Raw genomic sequence first — 25,047 nt, 5'->3', positions numbered from 1 at the left:
AACCAAATAATAGCCAGGGCTACAAAGATTTATTTCAAGGTGTGAGCTTTCGAATGCAAGCACTCTTCATCAGACTAAGAACTGATCATCATAACAGTAGGAATATATAAGCAAAACTTAATCCTGTTACAATGTAACAGGATTAACTTTGGTTATATATTCCTACTGTTATATATATTCCTACGGTTATGATGGTCAGGTCTTAGTCTGACGAAGAGCGCTTGCACGCGAAAGCTCACGCCTTGAATAAATCTTTGTTGGTCTTAAAGGTGCTACTAGACTCTGAATTTAATCTGTTAGCATGTATATGCTTAATACTGTAAAGCAGTGGTTCCCAACCCCCGGTCCGGGGACCGGTGCCGGTCCGCGGATCAGTTGGTACTGGGCCATGGCTCCTCCTTATCCTCCCTGGCTGCTGCCTCAGGGGCTGCTCTGCCACTCTGCTGCTGGCTCACCTTTGGTGCTCTCAAGTGGCTGCCATGGCTGGGGCTCCCCCTCGGCGTGGCACTGCACAGCTACTGCTGGCAGCGCCCCCATCGGGCAACGGGAAGTCAGGGGCGCCAGCAGGAAAGCAAGTGGAGCAGGGGCTCAGGCACCGGCAGCGACGTCCCTCAGCAAAAGACTACCCCCCCACCGGGACTCAGTAAAATTGTCAAGCGTTGACCGGTCTCCGGTGATAAAAAGGTTGGGGACCACTGCTGTAAAGAAACATTAGCTAAGTTGCTTTCCCCTTGTAACCCACATTGTTCACAATCCTTCCAAATCTCGGCATCTATGGTTCAAAGGTTCATTTGCTACAGTGACAACATACACACAACAACAACAAAACGCCACATTTAATTCCTGTAATTGTAAGTATGTTGAGAACTGATTCTCATGCAGCCCAGTCCTACATATATTAACTTGTTGGACTGTGCTACTGAACAGAAAGGGATTGATGTTGGCATCTGTAGCAGCAAGTCAGTCAAGCAGGAAGCTGTACAATTTTAACACAGGTTCTCAAGAAGGTTTTAATTCAAACATTCAATTACATTTTCCAAGTCAGTGATTTATTACAAAGTTTAAAAAATTGCTGTAACGTGAAACCTCTGGAGAACAGGCTGGGAGGATGGCCTTTATGCTAATTTTATGCAAGGAATGTCCAGCCGGCTACTATTGTCCTATTTAATTCCTCTTACGCAGGAAATTAAGCGGGAATCAGAGGAGATGTGGGGGAAAGCCATCAACCCTACTTTAACAAGCACTGAACCTTTAAAAGCTCATATGCCATACTTCCCACTGAGCTATGGATAGTGGAAGACCACTCAGAGCAGAATGCTGGGGAAAGGGAAAGTTTGGCCAGTATGAACTGCACAGATTGAAATAAGCTATTGGGTCAGCCCAAGCCCAATATTGCCAGTATGGAGGATAACCAGAGAGCCGCTAAATGAAACTGAGCAAAGGACTACAAAACATGCGACGGAGCAGCGCCTTTTCCCAACCCAAGGAAATCCCTTTATTTTCAGAGTGTTCTGAAGTTGCAGCCATCAAACAGAAAATGAGAGAGCATTACGTATGTACTTTCAGGTCACGTGATACAAAAAAACGCCCTGATTTAAAGGGATGTATTTAAATTGTGATTATTCTATTTCCACTTGAAGCCCTTTGAGGCTGGACAGCTGCATTTTTCAAGGATGATTTTGTCCAAGTCTCTGGATCTTGCCATCCAGGGGTAGTTGGCTTCAGGGTTGTGAAAAACTGAACTTACTCTCCACAGCCGTCAGGTATGGGAGTGTGTGATTGTTTTTAATTGTGCTACGATCAAGAGATTTACAAGATTCAAAGGGAAAATATGAAAGCTAAGAAATGCATAGTCTGCACTTGTTAAGGTTTTAGCCAGAGTCACCATGCAAAAAAACACTTTTATAGGAAGAGCGCTTCCACTTTTAGATAACAATTTTATTATTCTTATTTGCATCCAGTGCATCAAACATTAAAAACTAAATCCGTCCTGTGAATTTAGGGTAATTAGCAAACACACATTATTATTATTTCAATTCATTCTGTTAACTGAAGATGTTGCGGAGTGCTTTATTAAGAGAAATTTTGTACAATTTTGTGCAATTTGAATATAGCAGCTCACAAACCTTTTACTAAAAAATAAGAAAACGGGCTGAAGGGACATTAGCTGCAACTCAAGTCTATGTATGGTAAATCAGAAGCAAGTCTTGCTTTATTTAATGTGTCTTGCTCCCAACTGAATGAGCACAGGGTTGTGGACCCAGTTTTAGCACTAAACAAAACATAACTAACCATATAAGTTTCCTGGATGGAAGATGACCTGGGAAATGCCAAAGAGCAGAGTGCTTTAAATACAAGGTTGTGTAAGTGTTATATTTTCACTTCCCCATCACAATTAGACTAAAATGGTTCCAGAGAAGTAAGGGGATACAGAAAAAGTTGGCAGGAATGAGGGAGAGAAATATTTTTTGGTACTTGCAGTCTAGGATTTCACAGTTGGTCACGAGACATGTAGCGCCAGATCTCCCCCCCACCCCCGAAAGCAAAGCCCACAGTCTAACAGACCTATTCCACTGTATGTAAACTTATGGCTGGGTCAGCATGGCTCTACCTTTTGTTTCTCTCCCAAATAAATCAACCATGATTACAGCTGCTTGTGATGACACTTTACCCCTGAATGTACTGGGAAATTTTACAAGGAAATATGAAGTGCCATTGGTATGTGTGAAAAACTGCCCAGCTTTTTCTTTTTCCCCTCTCCTGAAAACACCCAAGTAAAATAAAAGATTGTAAAGTTTACCAAGGGGGGGGGGGCACAAAACACGCCACCTCCAGTGCAGCTACTTTTGTGGTTGTAACAAAAGGACTCAGGAAAAGCACGCTCTCTCTTAAATCGTGCACAGAGAGTCAAAACTTTTCTTCTGAGGAAATGTAGAAGCAGTTTCCGGTCTACACTAGTAATCTAACGTCCTCAAAGAGTATTCTGCTTAGGCACAGCGATCATAAACAACTACATATAGAGATCACAAATAATGAATGAATCACTAACATTTTACAACAATTACTCATATTGATTGCACAGGCAATCTAAGGCTGCACCAACAGTACGCATGAACAAGGATTAGCTTGTGATAAGGTAGATTTCCTCTTCCCACATTTTAATCTGTACTAGGACTAATGAAACCCTAACTCATACATACTCAGCCATAGTTCTTCTGAGGTCTGTTCACTCATTTGATGGCTAATATCAAGTTTCAGGAAGAGGCCAAGGTCATTACCTATCAGCTTTTTTCAATGTCTCCCTGGCATGAGGCACAGTAGCGTGGGCCATCTTGCTCTCAGTTGAACACTGAGCTTTGTGACAATGAAAGAACAAGACAGAGAGGGACAGGCATGCGGGTTCAACAGGGGAGAAACAACTGTACACACTCAGAGGTACTGCGGGTATTTGATAGGTGACTGTTATATATTTCATATTAATAGTTATAAAATTGTATGTGTGCGTTTGGTGTGTGATAGTTGTTTTGCTTTTTTTTTGCTTGAAGGTAATTATGCATGAGACTCTCCACAAGCCACTGAGTACCAATGCCTTGCATAGATAAAATGTTATTGTACCGTGTTTTCTCTTCTGTGAAGCTTCAGCTGCTATGGGGAAAGCTTTGGAAATCAATTTCAGGTTAGCTTTATTCTCTTATTTTGTACCTAATAGTTTAGGAAGATCCTTCTTTTATTTATGTATTGGATTGGATTCATGGTTCCTGCCAGGTCTATATTTAGGTATATTTTTAATGGCTTTGTGGTTCAATTTTCAGCTCCTGGGATGTCATCATGGGTAAAATGCATATGCTTATACTGAATTTTCAAGATGACTACTTTTTATAAATATTTTTCTTACGATACTGCAGCTCTCCCACAAAGCAATATGTGAAATACACAAAGGGGTCCAGAGTATTAATCGAGTTCTTCTTCTTCTTCTTTGTCTTGATGACTGGTGTGGCACCTTTTCCTTGGACATATTACTACTTTTTGACAGGAATTAAAGACTTGGAGCAGAACATCCAGTCTACTTGGAAGGCCTACCTTTTTTTGAAGAACATTCACTTTGCGTTCTTTCACATCCAGCATATCCTTGAGGTCATGAATCTCTCCAGCTTGAGTTCCCTTTTCTTCAGCCATCTCCTGAATCTGCTTGGTCTTCTTATTGAGCATTGTCTCCTTTTCTTCCAGACGTAACCGCAGAGCATCCACCTGAATCCAGACATAAGAAACAAGAGTTCAGTTATCTTTGACAAGAGAGCCTTCATTCAGCAAAACAGCTGCATTCGGTTGTCACAACAAGTTATGGTCACACTGTAACTGAGGACAAACACTGCTTGCTCCTGTCACCTACTCTTATTTACTTATTTATTTAGGATATTAAACAGAATTAAAAACTACACACTTTGATCACGCTCCAATCTGCTGTGCTCTCTAAACAGAGATGCCTTGGCAAACTGCAGTTTGTAGCCCACGCCCTCCACCCAAAGTAAGGCACAGTTAAATTCTAGCTCAGTCTCCTGACATGTGAACAGTAAATGAGCTCCAGTTTGCTAAATTGCCTTCATTTTGGTGTCACAACAAATTAGTGCTTAACTTGGAAGTATTCAGTCAAGTCACACAAGAAGAAATGGCAGGAGAGCTAAGAGAGCTAATGACTTTGCTTTGTAGGTTGCTGAACCTATCAACTGTGCTTAGCAGAAAGCAATTTCTGACAATGCTCAGCCTGCGCTAAGCTTTTACAAAAGGATGTGTTACTTTAATGTACATGTAAAAATGAATCAACTTATATAACATACAGGATTTTTGGGTCTGAACACAAGAACCACATTGCAAGTACATTAAGAAAATTCATTACAAAACTGATAACCTATAATTCTTAGATATGATTACATAATTATCTCACATCTACATTAATCCCATCATAAAATACAGTTCTTTATAACTGGGGCGGGGTTGAATAGGACCAATACCTACCCTGAGGAATTTACAAGCTATATTTTAACTACGGTGAAGATAACAGAGGAGGAGGATAAGCAAGGATAACAAGGGATCATTCTAGGCAATTTTGGTTAGGCAAGTATGATGGTAAAGCACAAACCTCAATGTTATTGTCTACCCATACCTCAAAAGACTTTTTTTAAAGCAATAAGTGGGAAAGTCTAGAATACAAGCACCCCAATTCTTCACGTAGGGTTTTATGTTTAGGTTGGCAGTAAAGATAAGAGCAAAGATTTATTTAAAAAAAACAACAGAGTTCACAAAGATCCTGGCAGACTGTGTCCAACTTACCACCTCCCTATTCCAACTGCACAACATTTATAAAGCCAAAGAAAAATAGAGGAAGGAACAAGAAAAGCATGAATACAAATTCAGTTAGGAGAAGACAGTCACTAAAGAGAACAGATCATCTAAAACACCTACGTGGAATACTAGTGACAATGTCAGGCTATTCAAGACACCAAAAGGAACCCACTGACCTTTATTGGCTTGGCTTTCCAAAACAGCTCAAGCTAGTTAACTTGGCTGTTAATCCTATTTGACAGTATCAGATTTGGTTCCTATTAGCCAAATGCATTACAAGGCCATCAGTCACGGTGAGTATGCTAGATGCGTTCTGAACCTTTCGCTCCCCCTGGTCAAGCTCAACTCGTCAGACAGTAAAAGGAAACGTAGACAATTCCAAAATAAAGGTGTTTTGCCAGACAATTAATAAACTACAGCTGGTCCACTAGACCTTGCCTTGATTATACATTTTCCCTGTTAGCCATTAAGACTGAACGCAGAAATGAAGCCTGTGCCATAAGAAATATTTGGAAGAAGGAATAACAGCATGGATTCTATTAGCATGAGCGGAGCATGCAGAAGTGACCTTCCCAACATTCTGCTACATTCTGCTAATAATGAAGAGCACATATGCTTTCCTGCTGTCTTCTCCAATGGCGTCCCAAATAGGGTTGGGTGCTTAAGCGCCCGAAGCGGACGTTCACTCCTGATGCAGCCAGCACCGCGCCACGGGGGGGGGGGAGGGGGAGTCACGGGTGTCAGAGCACCGGTGGGCACGCACAAACAGGCGCAGAGCTCCACGCCTGCATGTGTGCGCCTGCCAGCACGCTGACGCCCACGGCTCCTCTCCCCCCCCCCCCATGGCACTGGCTGCATTGGGAGCAAACAGCTGCTTCAGGTGCTGAAGCATCCAACCCTAGTCCCAAACAATTGGAGGGCTGGCCCGGGAGCCAAGCTTATGGGGCACCGAAATGAAAAAGGCAAAGCTGGAATATCCAACCACTTTTAAGAACTTCCAAGTGGCCTGAGGTTTCTAGGGACAAAGGCATAATGTTTCATACATTCCTGAAGAAAAAAAAATCCTGTCAAGTGAGACTACCTATCTATGGTGAATGTGACATCATAAGAGTGCACAATGATAGTTACATTCATTATCTGAAGCATTTCTTTAAAACCCTTCTTAATTATTTCCCACAGGGAAAATACATGCACTCCAAGATGTTAATATTATTGGCAGGTTCAGGCAGGTCACACAGGCAATCTATTAAGATTGCTCAGGTTGCCCAAATTCAGAAAGCCAGGCAAGAGGCAGAAGTTATAGAAGGTCAGGAAGAAGGCACGAAGACCAGTCACTTGATCCAGCAAAGCCTGAAATTTGTAGCATACCCTCTGGCTACTCATAAACAAGTGCTGCAAAGCAGCAGTGATCATACCAGCAGCTCTTCAAGATGAAACAGGGGCACAGTGAGAGAGGTTCGAAGTCAGGTGCTGAAAGAGACCCTGGTTTGAGATTCTAAGCACATTATACAAGAGAACATCTGGCACTCTGCCTAAAGAGCCAAAGGGCACATTATAAATTTTTCCATAGTTATTCTCCCTGAAAATTTCATTTTAATTTGTGTTCCGGTTGCAAGATACCACAACCAAGTGTGCATAATCAATTATGCTCTGGCCAGCATCCTTTGGCTTTCAATACTGGCTTCCAGTTTAGGGTATATTGATCGTTTGGCTTGATGCTGTGTGAGGTCCCATCTTGAAAAGGACCAGAGAATTTGCCTTTGCAAGTGTGTTAATATCTAGTATGGAGGCAGAGACATCTTATTAGCTCCAACACTGATGCGGGAAATGACAGCCCTGTTTATTAATATCAGCTCATTTTACGAACAGAATGTCCACCATCCAAGGACAGTGGTAAACAGGCAATGCCAGCTTCAGAGACACCGCATTAATTTCCTCCGTATTCAGAAATGATTACAAGAATAGCCACGCAGCTTTTGACCGGTGTGATAAAAAAAAAAATTTTAATCCAAAGACAGCTCTCTTCCCTAGATGTTTCATAATTACAAAGTAGCAGCACAGGCTAAAAATATTTTAGGAGCTGTTCCAGAATTCACTGTAGACTGGAGCCAGAGTTGTTCTAGTTTACGTTTCCTTGCCTTTCCTGTTCCTCTCTGTCACCAGTGCTGTGTGGCTATATTCCCAATAATGAATTATTAGTGTGCCTCCCTCACCCAGCAGTTGCTAATAGGCAACCTTACCCAATGACTTCTGAGGCACTCTCTCACCCCTCTCCTTAGTAAAGTTACTGCCTTGCAGCCAGGTTCTGTTTCCTCACCCACTACTCTCCCCACCTATTACAATACTATGCAATCATCTTTCCTTTCCCTTGAAACTATCTTGGTCTTCTTTCGGTGAGCATTTAAGCACTCAGCACAATACACTAAATTCAGATGTCTCTAGGCTTATGTGACACCACTGCAACTCAGCCAACAGTTAAGGAGCTGAGATTTAGATGAAAGCAGGTGAGAAAGAGACTTTGGTTCTTTCAGCTGGTTTCTTTATTTCAAAACCTGTGTATTCTGGGCTTCAATTTGACATCTTAAATCAAATCCAACCATGGAAAGTATCTTAAAGGAATTTCTGAACAAGGTGTGTAGAGGATCAAATCTGGCACATATGAAAATTGTGTTAAGTACATATACATTTCCATATATATGGAGCCAGAAAGCCTTTAATGCTGCCAGTGTAAATAATAAGCCCATTGGGTGTTGGAATCTGTTCTTATTGCATACAAATACCTTCATTTGGCAGTGGGTTGACAGTGGAAAGGTCAAAGGACCATGCAACTTGGGCATCACACAAACATGCCCCAAAATGTTTCAAGAGACTGAATCAGCCAAATACTGGTCAATGCTGCTCCAAATCTCAGTAGGACAGTAATAAAACTGCAGGGATGAGGCATTTTATTCCAAAATAAATGTTGATAGTTTGGTTTATGTACAAAAAATGGTTTTGGAACTATTTATAAAGGTTCCTTTACATATTCAGATTGACCTCAATATCTTCTCAACCTATATGCCTTTAGGATAAATAATCTGGCATTTCCGTCCAAATGCTGCTGCTGATATTCTGTGCCAACCATTGAATTCAGAGGCTTTACAAAGAAGAGACAAACATACCAGGTTTGCACAATGCATCTTTAAACTAAATGCACATTTCAAGGCAGTAAAATTCCAATATTGTCTTTGTCCCACTTTTTAAAAACATATTTCTGTAGCTTTATGCTCTTTCTTAGGAATAATAACAGTTATGCATTAGAGTAGCACAATTTATTTTCAATAGATGAAAACAATTCTTCAAGTATCCACAGCTATAGCATTATCTTTGCAAGGGCTCAAAGACTCACTATGATTTTTGCGTGTGCAACTGACCCATGGAGCCCAAACAATAGCTAGGGCACTCACACAACACAGACATTAATATAAATAATATCTACGCTAGGAAGGAGCAGATAGAGGTAGAAGAGCAGATTCTCAGGTCTGAGCCATCATAAGGGTGAACAAGTGATAGTGTGGAATGCTAGTACTAAATTAGAATTTCAGTGATTGCAGTACCTTCCTCCAAAATAGGCTTTCTCAACCAGGGTTGCATGAAACCCTGGGGTTTCCTGACAGCCCTGGAAGGGTTTCCTGAATGGGTGGGAGTTAATTTTTATTAATTTTGAAAACTTGTTAAACATTTTTGTTAATTTGTTAAAAATGGACATTGATGGGCCTGGAGGGGCCCCAGGTAGGCATGTCTATAGCTACCCAACCATATTCTATATGACCATGGCACTTCTGGGGGTTTTCAAAGCCTGAAGAATGTTTAAGGGGCTTCTCAGCACTAAAGTTGAGAAAGGCTACTCTAGAAGAAGTCTCTCCCATGACTCTCCACAGCCATGCCCCAACCCCAGCCTTGTAAAGAACGATGATCCACCGAATAGTAGTCAACAGTCCAATAACCGGGGTACAATTTGAACCATATAAACCAGGGGTAGTCAAACTGCGGCCCTCCAGATGTCCATGGACTACAATTCCCACAAGCCCCTGCCAGCAAATGCTGGCAGGGGCTTCTGGGAATTGTAGTCCATGGACTTTTGGAGGGCCGCAGTTTGACTACCCCTGATATAAACAGTTGATATCCCCTAATTTCTAATCCTATTTTGATTATTTATTCAGTGACAATAAAAGTGCCAGTATAGTTCACAAATATGAACAACGTTTTTTGTTTGTACAATAAAGAGACACTGAAATAATATAGACTTCCTCAGTAGTATATGGATTTTTTTTACTGTGTACCTAAAGATTTTTTATTTATCATTATAGTTTTCTCTTTTGTTGTCATCTGCTTTGAAAACATGCTAGATATGAGGATTATAAATATTCCAGATAATTAAAGGGTTATGTAACTCTACCGAACGTAAACCTAATATCACATAAAATGAATAACATTACAGCATTATGAGCTATAACGTAAATGTTAAAATCCCACCACAATAACATAATGTAGAAAAACGAACTCAATAGCACCTTTAAGACTAACAAAACTTTATTCAAAGTATGAGCTTTTGAGTGCATCCACTTGAATCTATAATGTGGAAAAGTTATCATAGAAACCATTAATGCGAGAATATTTTAATGCTAAGGTAAGAAGCAACCCACACACTTCCAGGCCACAAAGAATAAAGTGCACACTGGTAAAATGTGTGTTTAATAGAACATATTCAGTTTGTCAAACAGTTTGTCTTTGACCTTGGGAGATATACGGTATATCCTCTTTCTTTTACACTAATGGGCAAAGGCTTTTCATGTATAGTTGTATATCCTGTTTGTAGATGGCTGTCTGGATGCTAAAATGGTACTAGTGACATCTACGGTGTATCCCATTTTTAGAAGTTGTGACTGCTCAGTCTCCATGTATTCCGTTTCAACCAGTCTGGACAAGGGTACCAGACAGGTTCCTGGTGTAAAAGATCTGGTGATACTGGTAATTGTAGTGGTGGCTCTGTTGTCATCTGTAAGAATGCAGAGAACCAGGGTCTCCAAGGCCAAAAGGGGGTTATCCTTTCTGTCTGTAGAGGTCTGATTTTTCTGATGAATCTCGGGAGGACTGGAAGTAGAGGGAACACATCTGGCCAATCAGCTGTCAGTGTGCCTGTGTTTTCTGCTCTAAGAACCAAGATATCAAATAATTCTTTGGAGATGCAAAGTCTGATTGGGAGGAGGCTATGCTTCTTGGGGTGATTTACTGGATCTGTGTTGCACTCTGGGATAGCCATTTTGAGAGGGCGCCTGTTGGAATGATCATCACTGTGCTTCCCGCTGCAATTGGAGCCTCCAAATTGGTGTCAGAAAGAAATCCATCTCCGTTGAGCTCCCCTTCAGCCAAGCCAATGCAGCCGAGGAACGCTGCTATTGAGCAGAACAATAAAATGGCCACCACGGGGGAGGCTCTTTGCTCTCTTCACTGAGCCAAAAACAGAACAAAGAGCAGGTCATGGAAAGAGAATGACAGCAAGGACAGGGCAGACAAGTAATAAAGGCAGAAGACACCAAAGGTGAAGCTAAGGAGTGAAGAATAAGAGATAGATCTAAAGCTAAGAAGCCTTCTGATTCAGGTGCTCTCCCTACCAAGATAGGAACATAAAGATTCACCAAAGGAGGCAGGAAGAAATCTAGTTCCTGCCTACCTGACTGAATGATGTCCTCCACTTCAGGGGGAAAAGGAAAGATCCTCTACTATGTGGGAATCAAACACTCAGCTGAATTTGAAACTCTGCAATATCTCTGCATCCTGATGGTTTCCAAACTGTATATGATAGGGTAGCGATCCCCAACTTGTGGGCCATGGACCACCAGTGGTCCTTCGACTAATTGGAGGTGGGCCCTGAAGGATGCCTCCCCCCCCCAGCCCTTTACAACACACTTCGGGTGTCATTGTCTCCCATCACTCCCAGATGGGACTATCTCATTGCAGAGAAACAAGCTCAGGGTTCCCATTGATTTGTCATTGTCATGAGTTAAAATTTCCATGAAAATGAAATGTTCCTTATGTTCATTGTTGTGGCGTGTCTGTATCTTATTTTGAAGGGATGTTTAAACATTACCATAGCGATCAGAGAGCGTTAGGGCAGTGGTTGAGAGTAGAGGAGTAAACTACCCCCCCCCCCACCGGGCCTCAATAAAAGGCGTTGAGTGGTCCCCGGTGATAAAAAGGTTGGGGACCACTGTGATAGGGCACTGCAACACGTTGCCCACAGCTCAAATTAAGGCTTGTTTCCTTAGAATACCACCAGAGGAGTGCTTCTGTAACTGCTCTTTGTCAGTGGTATTCATCATCCCATGTCTTTTTCTAGGGAGAAATTCCTCAAAAAATGGTTTTCAAAATATTTGACCATGTCAGATGTTCAAAAATTAAGATCATTTTAAGGTAATTTCAGCAAAACTTGCACAACTGATGTAGCTGAATTCTGTTTTGTTATTTCCCATTTCCTAAATGTTCTTTGGTATACAGACTATGGGTATTAAGACTATATATATATGTGTGTGTGTGTGTGTGTGTTTAATGTAGGCATGAGAGCTATATGAGATATATATATACATATATATATACATATATATATATACATATATATATACATATACATATACATATATATATATACACACACACACACACAACATATGATATTGTTGTTGTTGTTATGTGCGAAGTCGTGTCCGACCCATCGCGACCCCATGGACAATGATCCTCCAGGCCTTCCTGTCCTCTACCATTCCTTGGAGTCCTTTTAAGTTTGCACCTACTGCTTCAGTGACTCCATCCATCCACCTCATTCTCTGTCGTCCCCTTCTTCTTTTGCCCTCAATCACTCCCAGCATTAGGCTCTTCTCCAGGGAGTCCTTCCTTCTCATGAGGTGGCCAAAGTATTTGAGTTTCATCTTCAGGATCTGGCCTTCTAAAGAGCAGTCAGGGCTGATCTCCTCTAGGACTGACCGGTTTGTTCGCCTTGCAGTCCAAGGGACTCGCAAGAGTCTTCTCCAGCACCAGAGTTCAAAAGCCTCAATTCTTTGACGCTCGGCCTTCCTTATGGTCCAACTTTCGCAGCCATACATTGCAACTGGGAATACCATAGCCTTGACTAAACGCACTTTTGTTGGCAGGGTGATGTCTCTGCTTTTTAGGATGCTGTCTAGATTTGCCATAGCTTTCCTCCCTAGGAGCAAGCGTCTTTTAATTTCTTTGCTGCAGTCCCCATCTGCAGTGATCTTGGAGCCGAGGAAAATAAAATCTGTCACTATCTCCATTTCTTCCCCATCTATTTGCCAGGAATTGAGAGGGCCGGCTGCCATGATCTTTGTTTTCTTGATGTTGAGTTTCAAGCCAACTTTTGCACTCTCCTCCTTCACCCGCATCAACAGGCTCTTTAGTTCCTCTTCACTTTCTGCCATTAGAGTGGTATCATCTGCATATCTGAGGTTGTTGATATTTCTCCCTGCAATCTTGATCCCAATTTGTGACTCCTCTAATCCCGCCTTTCTCATGATGTGCTCCGCATACAAGTTAAATAGGCAAGGCGACAGTATACAGCCTTGCCGAACTCCTTTCTCAATTTTGAACCAATCCGTGATTCCATGTTCAGTTCTCACTGTTGCTTCTTGACCTGCATATAAATTTCTCAAGAGACAAATAAGATGCTCTGGTATTCCCATCTCTTTAAGAACTTGCCACAATTTGTTGTGCTCCACACAATCAAAGGCTTTAGCATAGTCAATGAAGCAGAAGTAGATGTTCTTCTGGAACTCCCTAGCTTTTTCCATGATCCAGCGTATGTTGGCAATTTGATCTCTAGTTCCTCTACCTCTTCGAAATCCTGCCTGTACTTCTGGAAGTTCTCGGTCCACATATTGCTGTAGCCTAGCTTGTAGGATTTTGAGCATAACTTTGCTAGCATGAGAAATGAGTGCAATGGTGCGGTAGTTTGAACATTCTTTGGCATTGCCCTTCTTTGGGATTGGAATGTAAACTGACCTTTTCCAATCCTGTGGCCATTGCTGAGTTTTCCAAATTTGCTGGCATATTGAGTGTAGCACTTTTACTGCATCGTCCTTTAAGATTTTGAATAGTTCAACTGGAATGCTGTCACCACCACTAGCTTTATTGTTGCTCAGACTTCCTAAGGCCCATTTGACTTCACATTCCAGGATGTCTGGCTCCAGGTCAGTAACTACCCCACTGTGGTCATCAGGGATGTTAAGCTCGCTCTTGTATAGTTCTTCTGTATAATTTTGCCACCTTTGCTTAATCTCTTCTGCTTCTGTGAGGTCCCTACCATTTTGGTCCCTTATCATACCCATCTTTGCATGAAACGTTCTCTTCATATCTCCAATTTTCTTGAAAAGATCTCTGGTCCTCCCCATTCGATTGTTTTCTTCTATTTGTTTGCACTGTTCATTTAAGAAGGCATTCTTATCTCTTCTAGCTTTTCTCTGGAATTCTGCATTCAATTGGGTGTATCTTTCTCTTTCTCCCTTGCCTTTCACTTCCCTTCTCTCCTTAGCTATTTGTAAAGCTTCCTCAGACAGCCATTTTGATTTCTTGCATTTCTTTTTCTTTGGGATGGTTTTAGTTGCTACCTCTTGTACAATGTCGCGAACCTCCGTCCATAGTTCTTCAGGCACTCTGTCTATCAGATCTAATTCCTTAAATCTATTTGTCACCTCTACTGTATATTCGTCGGGGATATGATTTAGTTCGTACCTGAGTGGCCTAGTGCTTTTACCTACTTTCTTCAATTTAAGCCTAAATTTTGCAACAAGAAGCTCATGATCTGAACCACAATCAGCTCCTGGTCTTGTTTTTATTGCCTGTATAGAACTTTTCCATCTTTGGCTGCAGAGTACATAGTCAATCTGATTTCTGTGTTGACCGTCTGGTGATGTCCATGTGTAGAGTCGTCTCTTGGGTTGTTGGAAAAGAGTGTTTGCTATGACCATTGTATTCTCTTGACAAAATTCTACCAGCCTGTGCCCTGCTTCATTTTGTACTCCAAGGCCAAACTTGCCTGTTATCCCAGTTATCTTTTGGCTTCCTACTTTAGCATTCCAATCCCCCATGATGATAAGCACATCATTTTTTGGCGTTGCTTCTATAAGGTGTTGTAGGGCTTCATAGAACTGATCAACTTCATCCTCTTCAGCAGCAGTGGTTGGGGCATAGACCTGGATCACTGTGATGTTGAATGGTTTGCCTTGGATTCGAACTGAGATCATTCTGTCATTTTGGGGATTGTATCCCAAGACTGCTTTTCCTACTCTCTTATTGATTATGAAGGCTACTCCATTTCTTCTGCGAGATTCTTGTCCACAGTAGTATACCTGATGGTCATCTGAATTAAATTCACCCATTCCTGTCCATTTTAGTTCACTGATTCCTAAAATGTCGATGTTCAGTCTTCTCATTTCTTGTTTAACCACGTCCAGCTTGCCTTGATTCATGGATCTGACGTTCCAGGTTCCTATGGAATAAAAATCTTTACAGCATCGGACTGTCTTTTCGCCACCAGTTACTTCCACAACTGAGCGTCCTTTCGGCTTTGGCCCAGCCGCTTCATTCATTCTGGCGCTACTCGTACTAGCCGTCTGCTCATCCCCAGTAGCATATTGGACACCTTCCGACCTGAGGGGCTCATCTTCCAGCGTCATATCGTTATGCCTATTGGAACTGTCCATAGAGTTTTCATGGCAAAGATACTGGAGTGGTTTGCCATTTCCTTCTCCAGTGGATCACCTTTTGTCAGAGCTCTCAGCTATGACCTGTCCGTCTTGGGTGGCCCTGCACGGCATAGCTCATAGCTTCACTGAGCTACGCAAGCCCCCTTGCCACAACAAGGCAGCGATCCTTGAAGGGGGAACATATGATATATATATTATGAAATATTTGCCACTATGACATAGTTTTCTCACTTTCCTCTAGTTTAGCTGACTCCTAAAGGCAGCCTTCTTCAAAATTACTGTAGATAACTTTTTAGAAATTAAAATCAGAGTCCAGTAGGACTCTGATTTTATTGTGCTATTTCAGACCAACACTTTGAATCTTTCTTTTTAGAAACGGATAAACTGATACATTGGCGCCCTCTAATGGCTAACGTGATTTTATCGAACAAAATTCGAGTCCAGTCCTTGAATCAGTTAAAACATCTTATATGCATATTTGCTGTTCACCCTCTTTTTATATCAACAACCTCAGATATGCAGATGATACCACTCTAATGGCAGAAAGTGAAGAGGAACTAAAGAGCCTGTTGATGCGGGTGAAGGAGGAGAGTGCAAAAGTTGGCTTGAAACTCAACATCAAGAAAACAAAGATTATGGCATCCAGCCCTCTCAATTCCTAGCAAATAGATGGGGAAGAAATGGAGATAGTGACAGATTTTATTTTCCTGGGCTCCAAGATCACTGCAGATGGGGACTGCAGCAAAGAAATTAAAAGACGCTTGCTCCTGGGGAGGAAAGCTATGGCAAATCTAGACAGCATCCTAAAAAGCAGAGACATCACCCTGCCAACAAAAGTGCGTTTAATCAAGGCTATGGTCTTCCCAGTTGCAATGTATGGCTGCAAAAGTTGGACCATAAGGAAGGCCGAGCGTCAAAGAATTGAGGCTTTTGAACTCTGGTGCTGGAGAAGACTCTTGCGAGTCCCTTGGACTGCAAGGCGAACAAACCAGTCAGTCCTAGAGGAGATCAACCCTGACTGCTCTTTAGAAGGCCAGATCCTGAAGATGAAACTCAAATACTTTGGCCACTTCATGAGAAGGAAGGACTCCCTGGAGAAGAGCCTAATGCTGGGAGCGATCGAGGGCAAAAGAAGAAGGTGACGACAGAGAATGAGGTGGCTGGATGGAGTCAGTGAAGCAGTAGGTGCAAACTTAAATGGACTTCGAGGAATGGTAGAGGACAGGAAGGCCTGGAGGATCATTGTCCATGGGGTCACGATGGGTCGGACACGACTTCGCACATAACAACTCTTTTTATATCTATATACTGGTAGCTTCCATTTCAAGCTGTCTGAGAAAATGTGCGTGCACACAAAAGCTTACACCTTGGATAATATTCAGTTCTAGCTGCCTTATATCAAAAGTCATACAAAACCCAGCAAAGGTACTGAGAATAGAACATCTTATCTACAAGAAAAAGTTTTTGTGTATGAACAATACCCAAAGAGACTTCTAAGGGAGTGCCATGATAGAGTGTTGAATTTACCATGAATGGCACCCCCTTATTGGTGGATGGAGGGCACCCAATATAGAGAATTGCTCCTGCTCAGCTGCTCCACCACGCAGGGCTTGATATTTCAAGTTCTTGGTCTCAACAGCCTCTCTCGGAGGCTAGGCAATTGCTGAACATTGTGTATCAGAGAAGGAAAGAGGAAAGTATACTATAGAATCCAGTATAGAAGAATGGGTGCAAGAATGTATTCATCCAGAAAGACCGCCTCTTCAAATGGGCCTGAACACCCTTTCATCCATCAGTGAGCAGGAAAATTACTGGTAAGGCCAACACTTCTTTCTTTGTAAGTGGAGCAGGGGGTCCACTATGTGGTGCAGGAATCCTGAAAGGGAATGCCTCACGGTGGCGATCACTGCATTAGTACCTGCCGTAGTATTACAAGACGTGTGAGTGGATTTGTTTTAGTATCGTTCTGCAAGGTGGGCAGGCACATGGGCCTGTTTCAATCCTGAAGAAACACAGATCAGAAAGTCACCTGGCAGGGGCAAGGGCCACCAGGAAGACAACCTTTAGGGTCACAGTCAGACTGTTCTGAGTAGTTCAAATGAATATTTAATAACTTTCCGCCCTCATATTGACATCTAGAAAGACAGTGGTGGACTGCAGAGAAATTCTTAAGTGCTCCATCCTGAATGAAGATTTTAATGTGATGGTGGGAAGAAAAGGTTCAAGCCACTTGCCTTCCTGGACTGAGAGCACAGGCAATGATTGACACCCACCAACAGGAAATCCATTATTATACTCACTGCAGCTGTGGCAGTTGCAGCTACTGTTTGTATCACCTTTTGAAAACCTTCCAAGTGGATCCATAAGGCCCAGTAACCAAAGATTCTCCTGGGTCCCAGCACTGTGTCTACCAACTGGCATGAATATAAGGTGTACCAAGAGAAGAGTAAGGGTGCAGATAAGACCCAGCATGCCTACAGGCCACATTGCTAATAGGACACGATTCTTCTGTTTACATTGTGATTGGCACCAGTCTGATGACGGTCCTTGGACTAGGGCTGGGCACAAATCAAATCACAAATAAAAATTCATGACAAATTTTGCCCTGTTTGTGGTCTGCAAACCAAAGTTCAAGGTGGGTCTACCATCATGACCTTCCACAAACTTTTAAAGCCATTCATGGCAGTTTGTGGCTAAAGCAGAAAGTCAGAAAAATAGGCCAGTGGGGAAGCAATATTCCACTGAACACATTCAACTTATGGATCTTGTGTTACCATAAGTTGTGACTGATGGCCACTAGCTTAGATAACCTTATAATAATTTTAGAAAACTCCACAGACAATGCTAATACAAATGGTTACTGAGTACCACCTCTGTGAAACCTCCATGCTCGGGGGGCAACAACATCTGAGCACCAGAAATTGGGGGACAAATAATGAGAAATGACCGTTGCAAGGAGGTTCCGCATCTCCATGGCTGAGCACATGTTTTGCATCCACAAGATCCCAGGCTCAATCCCTGGCAATTTCTGTTTAAAAATATCATATATAACTGATGATGCTCCATTTGAAGAACTGTTGCCAGTCAGAGAGGGCAACACTGGGCTAGAGAGACCATTGTTTTCTTTTGGTATAAGGCTGTTTCATTATTCATATTCATGCCTTATTTGAAGACTTTAAATACACTCTAGAGCAGGGGTAGACAAACTGCGGCCCTCCAGAAGTCCATGGACTACAATTCCCATGAGCCCATTTGCCGACAAATGCTGGCAGGGGCTCATGGGAACTGTAGTCCACGGACATCTGGAGGGCCGCAGTTTGCCTACCCCTGCTCTAGACCAGGTGAGGCCAAACTGTCGCTTTTCCAAACATCCACACATTACAAATAGCTTGAACCGTGGAAAGAATAGTTTGGCCCTAGACAGACAAGATGACTGACTACTTCTGGAAATAAGGTGCTGGACTACATGGACCCCTCAATTTGATCCAACAGCATTTTTCTTTCAGCACTGTGCTATTCTATTATAGTCAGGAACGCTTTGGCACTGCTATATTTGTGCAATCTGTCCCACAATTAGAAAGGCCCAATGTAATAAATAAAGAGCAATATTTCAAAGACATCTCATTCACCTCTGTTTGCAGAATGGCAGCTCTCTGTTCTTTAGCTGTGAGGGATTCTTTGAGGACATCAATATGCTGTTTGCTATCAGAAAACTGGTTTGTGAGAGTTTCCAACTTTGTCTGTAAGGCCAGTAGCTCAGTGTCTTTGCGTGACAGCTCCTGTTTCACTTGGCTAATCTAATGGAGGAACCAAACAGAAGATTAATAGACAAACGCACATTAAGGCATCACAGAAAACATACGGAACCGTCGAAGAAATAATTTTATACTTATTTAGTGTATAATTCAAATATTTAAATGACATAAAGCCAAATCAAGAAATAAAAAAGTAACATGATTTTAAAGTATACTCACAAAACCATTTAAAAAGTTACGCATTTAAAAAACGGTGCTCTTTCACAAAGGCCGTTGAACTGTAGCTGATATACACATTGCTTCATTTCTGGCAAAGGCCCTTGCGGCTTGTTGATATTCAGAAAGGAACATGACGGGAAAAATTAGGAAAATATTGCATCATCATAACCTATGCTACCTTAAGCACTAAAAACCCTCAGCATGAATAAAAACATTGGTTTTTAGAACCGGAGGCTGTGCAGCTTGGATCAATGGAAGTTACATCGGCTCAATTTATTATATGACAGCATTATAGCAATGTTGCCCTTTTCTGTTTTTCTGGACAATTATGCTTTTAAGCTGCCTCAGGTAGCAAAAAAGGTGGGATTAAAAAATATGTTGCAAACCATGCACGTACAAACAGAGGCAGCATTTCCCTGAGTAGAAATCCGCTAATAATAATTTTAACCTTAGGAAGTCGATTTCGTAAATACAAAGTTTCCAGGTTGAACTGAAAAATGGGAAGAGGTGTGGCCATATCAGGAGGCTGAGTGTTCATTCTCTTCTATTCCCTACCCATGAAGATGAGAAAATACCCTATTAACCACCTCTGACTGCTGTAGCCTATTGCTCTTGCTTTACAGGATTTTTGCCAGATCATTTTTCAGAGGTCCACAAATTTTGACTGGACTTGGCAGCCAGCTATTATTGATGTTAACAGGAAAGGCTGGCTTTCAATGTATATCAAAGAATGTCTGCATGTAAGGGTGGGGAAGAAAGAGGAGGCAACAACAGGAGTGATCACAAACACTGACAGGAGGCAACAGCTGTCTTTCCTCCTGTGCAAAGGATTGTCAACATACCTGGAGAAAAACGTTCTGTCCCCCTTCTCAAGTTCTCTTCCAGCTTTCTCTTCATTTTATTCATTTACCAACCCCCTTCCCACAATTTCTGTACTAGCTACAACCTACGGGCTGAGTTGGTCTTACTGAACTTGTACGCAGTGCTTAGCATTAAGTGCTATTAACACTCAATATATATCTCAGAAAAATTAGTCACATCTGTGCATCAGGGAGAACATTTTTTTTAATGGAATGGGTTCCCAAAAGTCTTCAAATCACACAGTTCAGATACAACAAATATTACATTGGAAAGCAGTAAAGCAGTTAGAGTTAGATTGCAATTCAGTTTTCATGTAGAAAAACCGCTTCCCCTTTCAGCCTCGAAGACAGTCCCCAGCATTAATTTGTTTTTATCCAAGAAACTGTAACCAAATATGCTGACTACAATAAGTCAAAGTCTTGAAACAGCCCAAAGCATTGAATTCATTTTCTGGATCAAGGCCATACAGGAAGGGGGAAAAGCACAAGGTCTACAATGCTGCTTCTGGCCTTGTACATTATTTATCAAAATGACAGAGCCCCTAACAAAGAGAGAATCACAGGCATGCAACCAGAAAGTCAGTCAGATTTTATATGGGCCCTTGTTTTCAAGAGCTCACTACATGCATTGTGAACATATGATTTAAATTTTTGTAAAGAACTTGGAGAGAGAAAAAAGAGTAAGTTTTCATATCACAAGAGACCCCTTAAAATAAATAACCAGAACTGGGTGTTCAGAGGATAGGCTGTGATGCTATACAGACTAACCAGATGGGAACAAGGGGCAGAAACAGAGCAGAGCAATGCCAGTTAGTCAGAGTGCCCTTCGTAATCGCAGAATGCAAAGGTAAGCAAAGTGTAAGCTGCCCAGAAAGCAACCGAGTCCGCAGAACCCAAGTGAGCGGCCACTGCACACGGAGAAATAAATCTTACGGCAGAGACCTCAGTCTGAAGACCAGCCACTCTCTTTTTCAGCTCCTCCCCTTGAGCCTCTTTGGCATTTAGCTCTTCCTTCAGTTGCTCTACCTGCCACGACATTGTTATTTTTTTTTACATTGATATTGTTTTCTATCAGTCTTCCTCAGGCAACACAGCGACAATTTAAAGAGCCAGCAAATTCAACATTTGTATATGTGTCAGGATTGTATATGCGTTCGCTGGCAGGGGATCATGGGAATTGTAGTCCATGGACATCGGGAGGACCACAGGTTGACTACCCCTGCTTTACAGTAACTGTGGGCTTGAGTTCACATGGCCTTTGCATAAACAGAAGCACTTCCACTCCATCCCCTGGGGAGCTGGGGCTCTGCTATTTCTCCCATGAATGGCACACCTTCCCGTACCATACCCCACACTGTTTCCAAGGGTCTCTCAAGCCACATTCCAATGGCAGTGGCAGGCAGTGGGAGACAGGAAGAAGTGAAAAAGAGTTCACAGCTCTTTCACTCCAACCCCATGGCGTTGTAAAACCTCATAAAAGAATGATTTTATTTAAGAAACAGGAGGTTCCATCCAAAGTTTTTCCTTTCGCAGAAGGCACTTTCATGAGCAGAACACAACTTTCTCATCTTCCTTTCCTGTGACAACCCACTGAGTTCCCAGAAAGGTTTATCCTGAGGGACAGTGAACCCTCAGGAGCAGCATGAGGGGAAACCTCATACCAATTTTCCCCTGAGGCAGCCATCCCGTCTGCCTGGATGTTATCATGTACCTGTAACAGAACAAGTTAGAAACCTGAGTTTTAATTTAATATCATTATGGCATTGTTTCAGTTTATTTCACATAGAAACCATCCATCCAATACTGCTATATAATTAAATTCAGGATGTGTTTTGATAGAGGTATTAACAGACCCTTGTTTTCAAAGTACATAGTATTTCAAATCGGAGCTTCAGAAGGTAAACATCACTCAAGTGTTGGCTGAAACATGAGAAACAATTCCCAGAATTGTGGGAAAGGGTAAAGGATGCTATACTACTTTAAAAGGGCCATTTACTTATGCAGAAGTAATTCAACACTCACTGATATGAATGTGGACATTTTGTATTACCAGCCTCAATTAAGCATTGACGTATGTTTGCTGCTCCTGGCGAGGTTTTTATTGTTGTTTCTCTAATGCAGTGGTACTCACTCCATGGATCATGGACAGCGACATTGGCAGTTACCATGAACAAGAACAGCCATTTTTACTTTCCATCCCTGACATGAGGCTCGTACCACAGGGAGTTCATAGCTTTTCCATTCCTCTAGCAGCAGCAGTTTCAACAGGGGAACCAGCTGCCAATCAGTCTCCACCAGGGAAGACCTAGTATATGTTTCTGAAATATAGGTGCCACACTGGGGAATGGTGCTTAGAAAGTCCTCACGTGATATGTCAAAGAGCTACATATAGCTCGTAAGTCACTCAGTGAGTATCACTGCTCTAACAGAAACTAAGTAGAAAGAGTCCTTCATAAGTTCTTTGATACAGTGGTAGTACCTGTTAAGTAAGTGGATTCTAGTTGTTTGACAAAAATTGTTTACTTATTACCTTGTTTTTCATGAATTTGGAATGGCTACGATACACTTCCATTTGTTTCATTTCTTCCTCACGTTCTTCTGTGCTGAGTGCTCCATTTGATTTCAACATCTGGATCTCTTCTTCCAGATCTCTGAGTCCACGCTCCATGGAGGAGATCTTAGAGTCCTTCAGAGATAAGTAGCAATATGTTCAGTTTCTTCTTGACATACTGCTAAAGCAACATGTTTTGAGTAGATGCAATTTGCAATTGCTTCTGTGGAACTGTTCTTGATGTAGTGGTTAGGAGTGTGGACTTCTAATCTGGTGAGCCGGGTTCGATTCCCCGCTCCCCCACATGCAACCAGCTGGGTGACCTTGGGCTCACCACAACACTGATAAAACTGTTCTGACCCAGCAGGAATATCAGGGCTCTCTCAGCCTCACCTCCCTCACAGGGAGTCTGTTGTGGAGAGAGGAAAGGGAAGGCAACTGTAAGCCGCTTTTGGGACTTCCTCGGGTAGAGAAAAGCAGCATATAAGAACCAACTCTTCTTCTTCTTCTACTCAAAAGCACTGTACTATATATTGTTAGGAAGCCAGGTTCTGGCTAAATAGACACCTACAGTGAAATCCTAATAAAGACTAAATGGTTGTGCTTCCATTTGGGATCAGTATCTAATATTCTGAAGTGAGAATAAAAAAGATGGAACCTTGTTATAAATATGGATCTAATAAGACAAAAAAATTCTAAATAGAAAACTGCTTCCCGCTCATTCCAACAATAGTACATTGGTACTCCATGTCATATTGAAAAACGATTAACGTAACTTTAAAACTGCTAATTCCTTTCAACCAATCAGTAATCCCTGCACTTCTGAAATAACCTAGTTGCTGGATTTTCAAGTCCTGACAAGAACTCAATATTATAGTAATATCCAAAGATGTGTGGAATCCAGTTACTGTGCTTTCTTGAGGTAAAAACTTTGGGTTTACTTTCCAAAATTGCTTTCAATTATAAGAAAGTAAGCATTGAAAGACTCAATAATTGACAAAGAAGACTGGGTAATCAGCATTTATGGGCTCATCTAAGTAAGTTGCTTGGGCCTATATCTTTGGCTTAGAAACTTTACGCTTGAGGTAAATAACTCTGATGATTAATATATATATTAATTTTGGAAATGATCTTGAACATTTGCATATATTGCCCTTCAAAATGGAAAAAGTAGTGCCCATTCAACCAGACTTCACTATACCTTCCATTCAATTTTTGCAAATATCATAGAGGCTCTTTGTTGCAATATTGGCCAAAGCCAACCAGTTCTCTTAAGGTCTAATTGACGTTTAAGAAGAAAAATCTGTATACAACAGCACAAATATAACTGTTTACTTTGGTGGGATGAAAATAACTTTAACTACTTGCTGGGATTCAAATCACCACACAAATAACCAGATGGATAGAAAAACCATTCTGAAACCAAGCAAATTCTCAAAAGCAATCTGTTGTTCTCCAGTTCAAAGATAAATAAAGACCCACAAAGTATGGTCAAGCCTTTGAATTTGATAAAAGGGTTTTTTTTGATCTCATATCATTTTGATCTCATATCATCTTGCAATTAAGAAAGTATTTCCCTATTTATGATGTGAATGTCAGTGCCTTCAAATCCTCAATATGAACGGCAACTATACCTTGTACTGTCTCTATATCAGTGCAACCTGCTTGTTTAAATACTACACATTTTGCGTTAGCTGATTGTTCTTTCTGCTACACTAAAATATCTTACCTTCATTTCTATAACAGTCTGCAAAGCTTTAGTCTTGGCTGAGTCAGGAGCATTTTCAAAGCGACGATGCATCTCCTACACAAGAAATAGAAAAGAATTAAAATTATTAACTTCAGCCCATTAAATCCAGTCAAAAAAGGCTGTTGCTCAGAAAGTTCCCTTCTACTTCTGTGCTGCACTTCAAGTGACTTTTCACATCAAGCAAAAAGACAGTTACAATCCACTAAACAGAATATTAACACATTCTCCACTCCACCAGTCACAACTGAAGCACTGTACCACACAGTCTTCTGCATTTTCAAAAAGCAAACTATTGACGGGACTAAACCTGAAGGCAACTTAGAAATATCTCTAAGATAAAGGATCCCTTATATGGCTTCTTCAAACTTTTGGTTTTCCGGTGGAAGGATAAAAATACTTTTTAAAAAGAGGATTAATAAATAACAGCAACAATCTGGTATGCACTTAACAAGCTGATAAAGCATCTGTGCCAGTAACACTCCTACAGACTCAGAACAGCAACCACCTAGTTACAGATGACGACAGCTCTCTCCAGAGAGACTGCAGGGATTGTAAAATACTAGACTGGCAAGTTCATCAAAGCAGTAAGCAATGGGCATGGGAACAAATGATTTTATTGCTGTGGTTATGAAGGAATAGGTAATGAGGATTAGGAATGACTAGATATATGCTTTTATTGTTAGAACCAAGTCTGTATCTTGGAAGGTAAAATCTAGTTTATTCCATCCTTATTGATTTACTTCATTTATATCTTGCCTTTTTCCCCAATGGGGACCCAAAGCAGCTTACATCATTCTCCTCACCATTTTATCCT

General features: G+C 41.5%; 1 protein-coding gene across 22 annotated transcripts in view; it reads right to left on the bottom strand.

Moving 5' to 3' along the window:
* ERC1 (ELKS/RAB6-interacting/CAST family member 1) overlaps positions 1-25,047 on the bottom strand; it is a 216,196-nt gene that overhangs the window by 155,293 nt on the left and 35,856 nt on the right. For 15 of the 22 annotated variants that reach the window (XR_013231416.1, XM_077340007.1, XM_077340011.1 and 12 more), the window contains exons 4-8: positions 24,213-24,287; positions 22,463-22,618; positions 20,875-20,958; positions 18,728-18,895; positions 4,081-4,248 (exon numbers count right to left, since the gene is read on the bottom strand). Coding sequence is in view for 21 of the 22 variants with exons in the window: in XM_077340007.1 (XP_077196122.1) it covers positions 4,081-4,248; positions 18,728-18,895; positions 20,875-20,958; positions 22,463-22,618; positions 24,213-24,287 (651 nt within the window). In the remaining variant the exon portion in view is untranslated. The remainder of the gene's footprint in view (positions 1-4,080; positions 4,249-18,727; positions 18,896-20,874; positions 20,959-22,462; positions 22,619-24,212; positions 24,288-25,047) is intronic. The other 7 variants (XM_077340013.1, XM_077340018.1, XM_077340019.1 and 4 more) reach the window with 1 other exon arrangement.

The sequence above is a fragment of the Paroedura picta genome, chromosome 5, assembly GCF_049243985.1.
Source record: "Paroedura picta isolate Pp20150507F chromosome 5, Ppicta_v3.0, whole genome shotgun sequence".
Classification (NCBI taxonomy): Eukaryota; Metazoa; Chordata; class Lepidosauria; order Squamata; family Gekkonidae; genus Paroedura; species Paroedura picta.
This window is presented reverse-complemented; position numbering and strand designations above follow the sequence as displayed.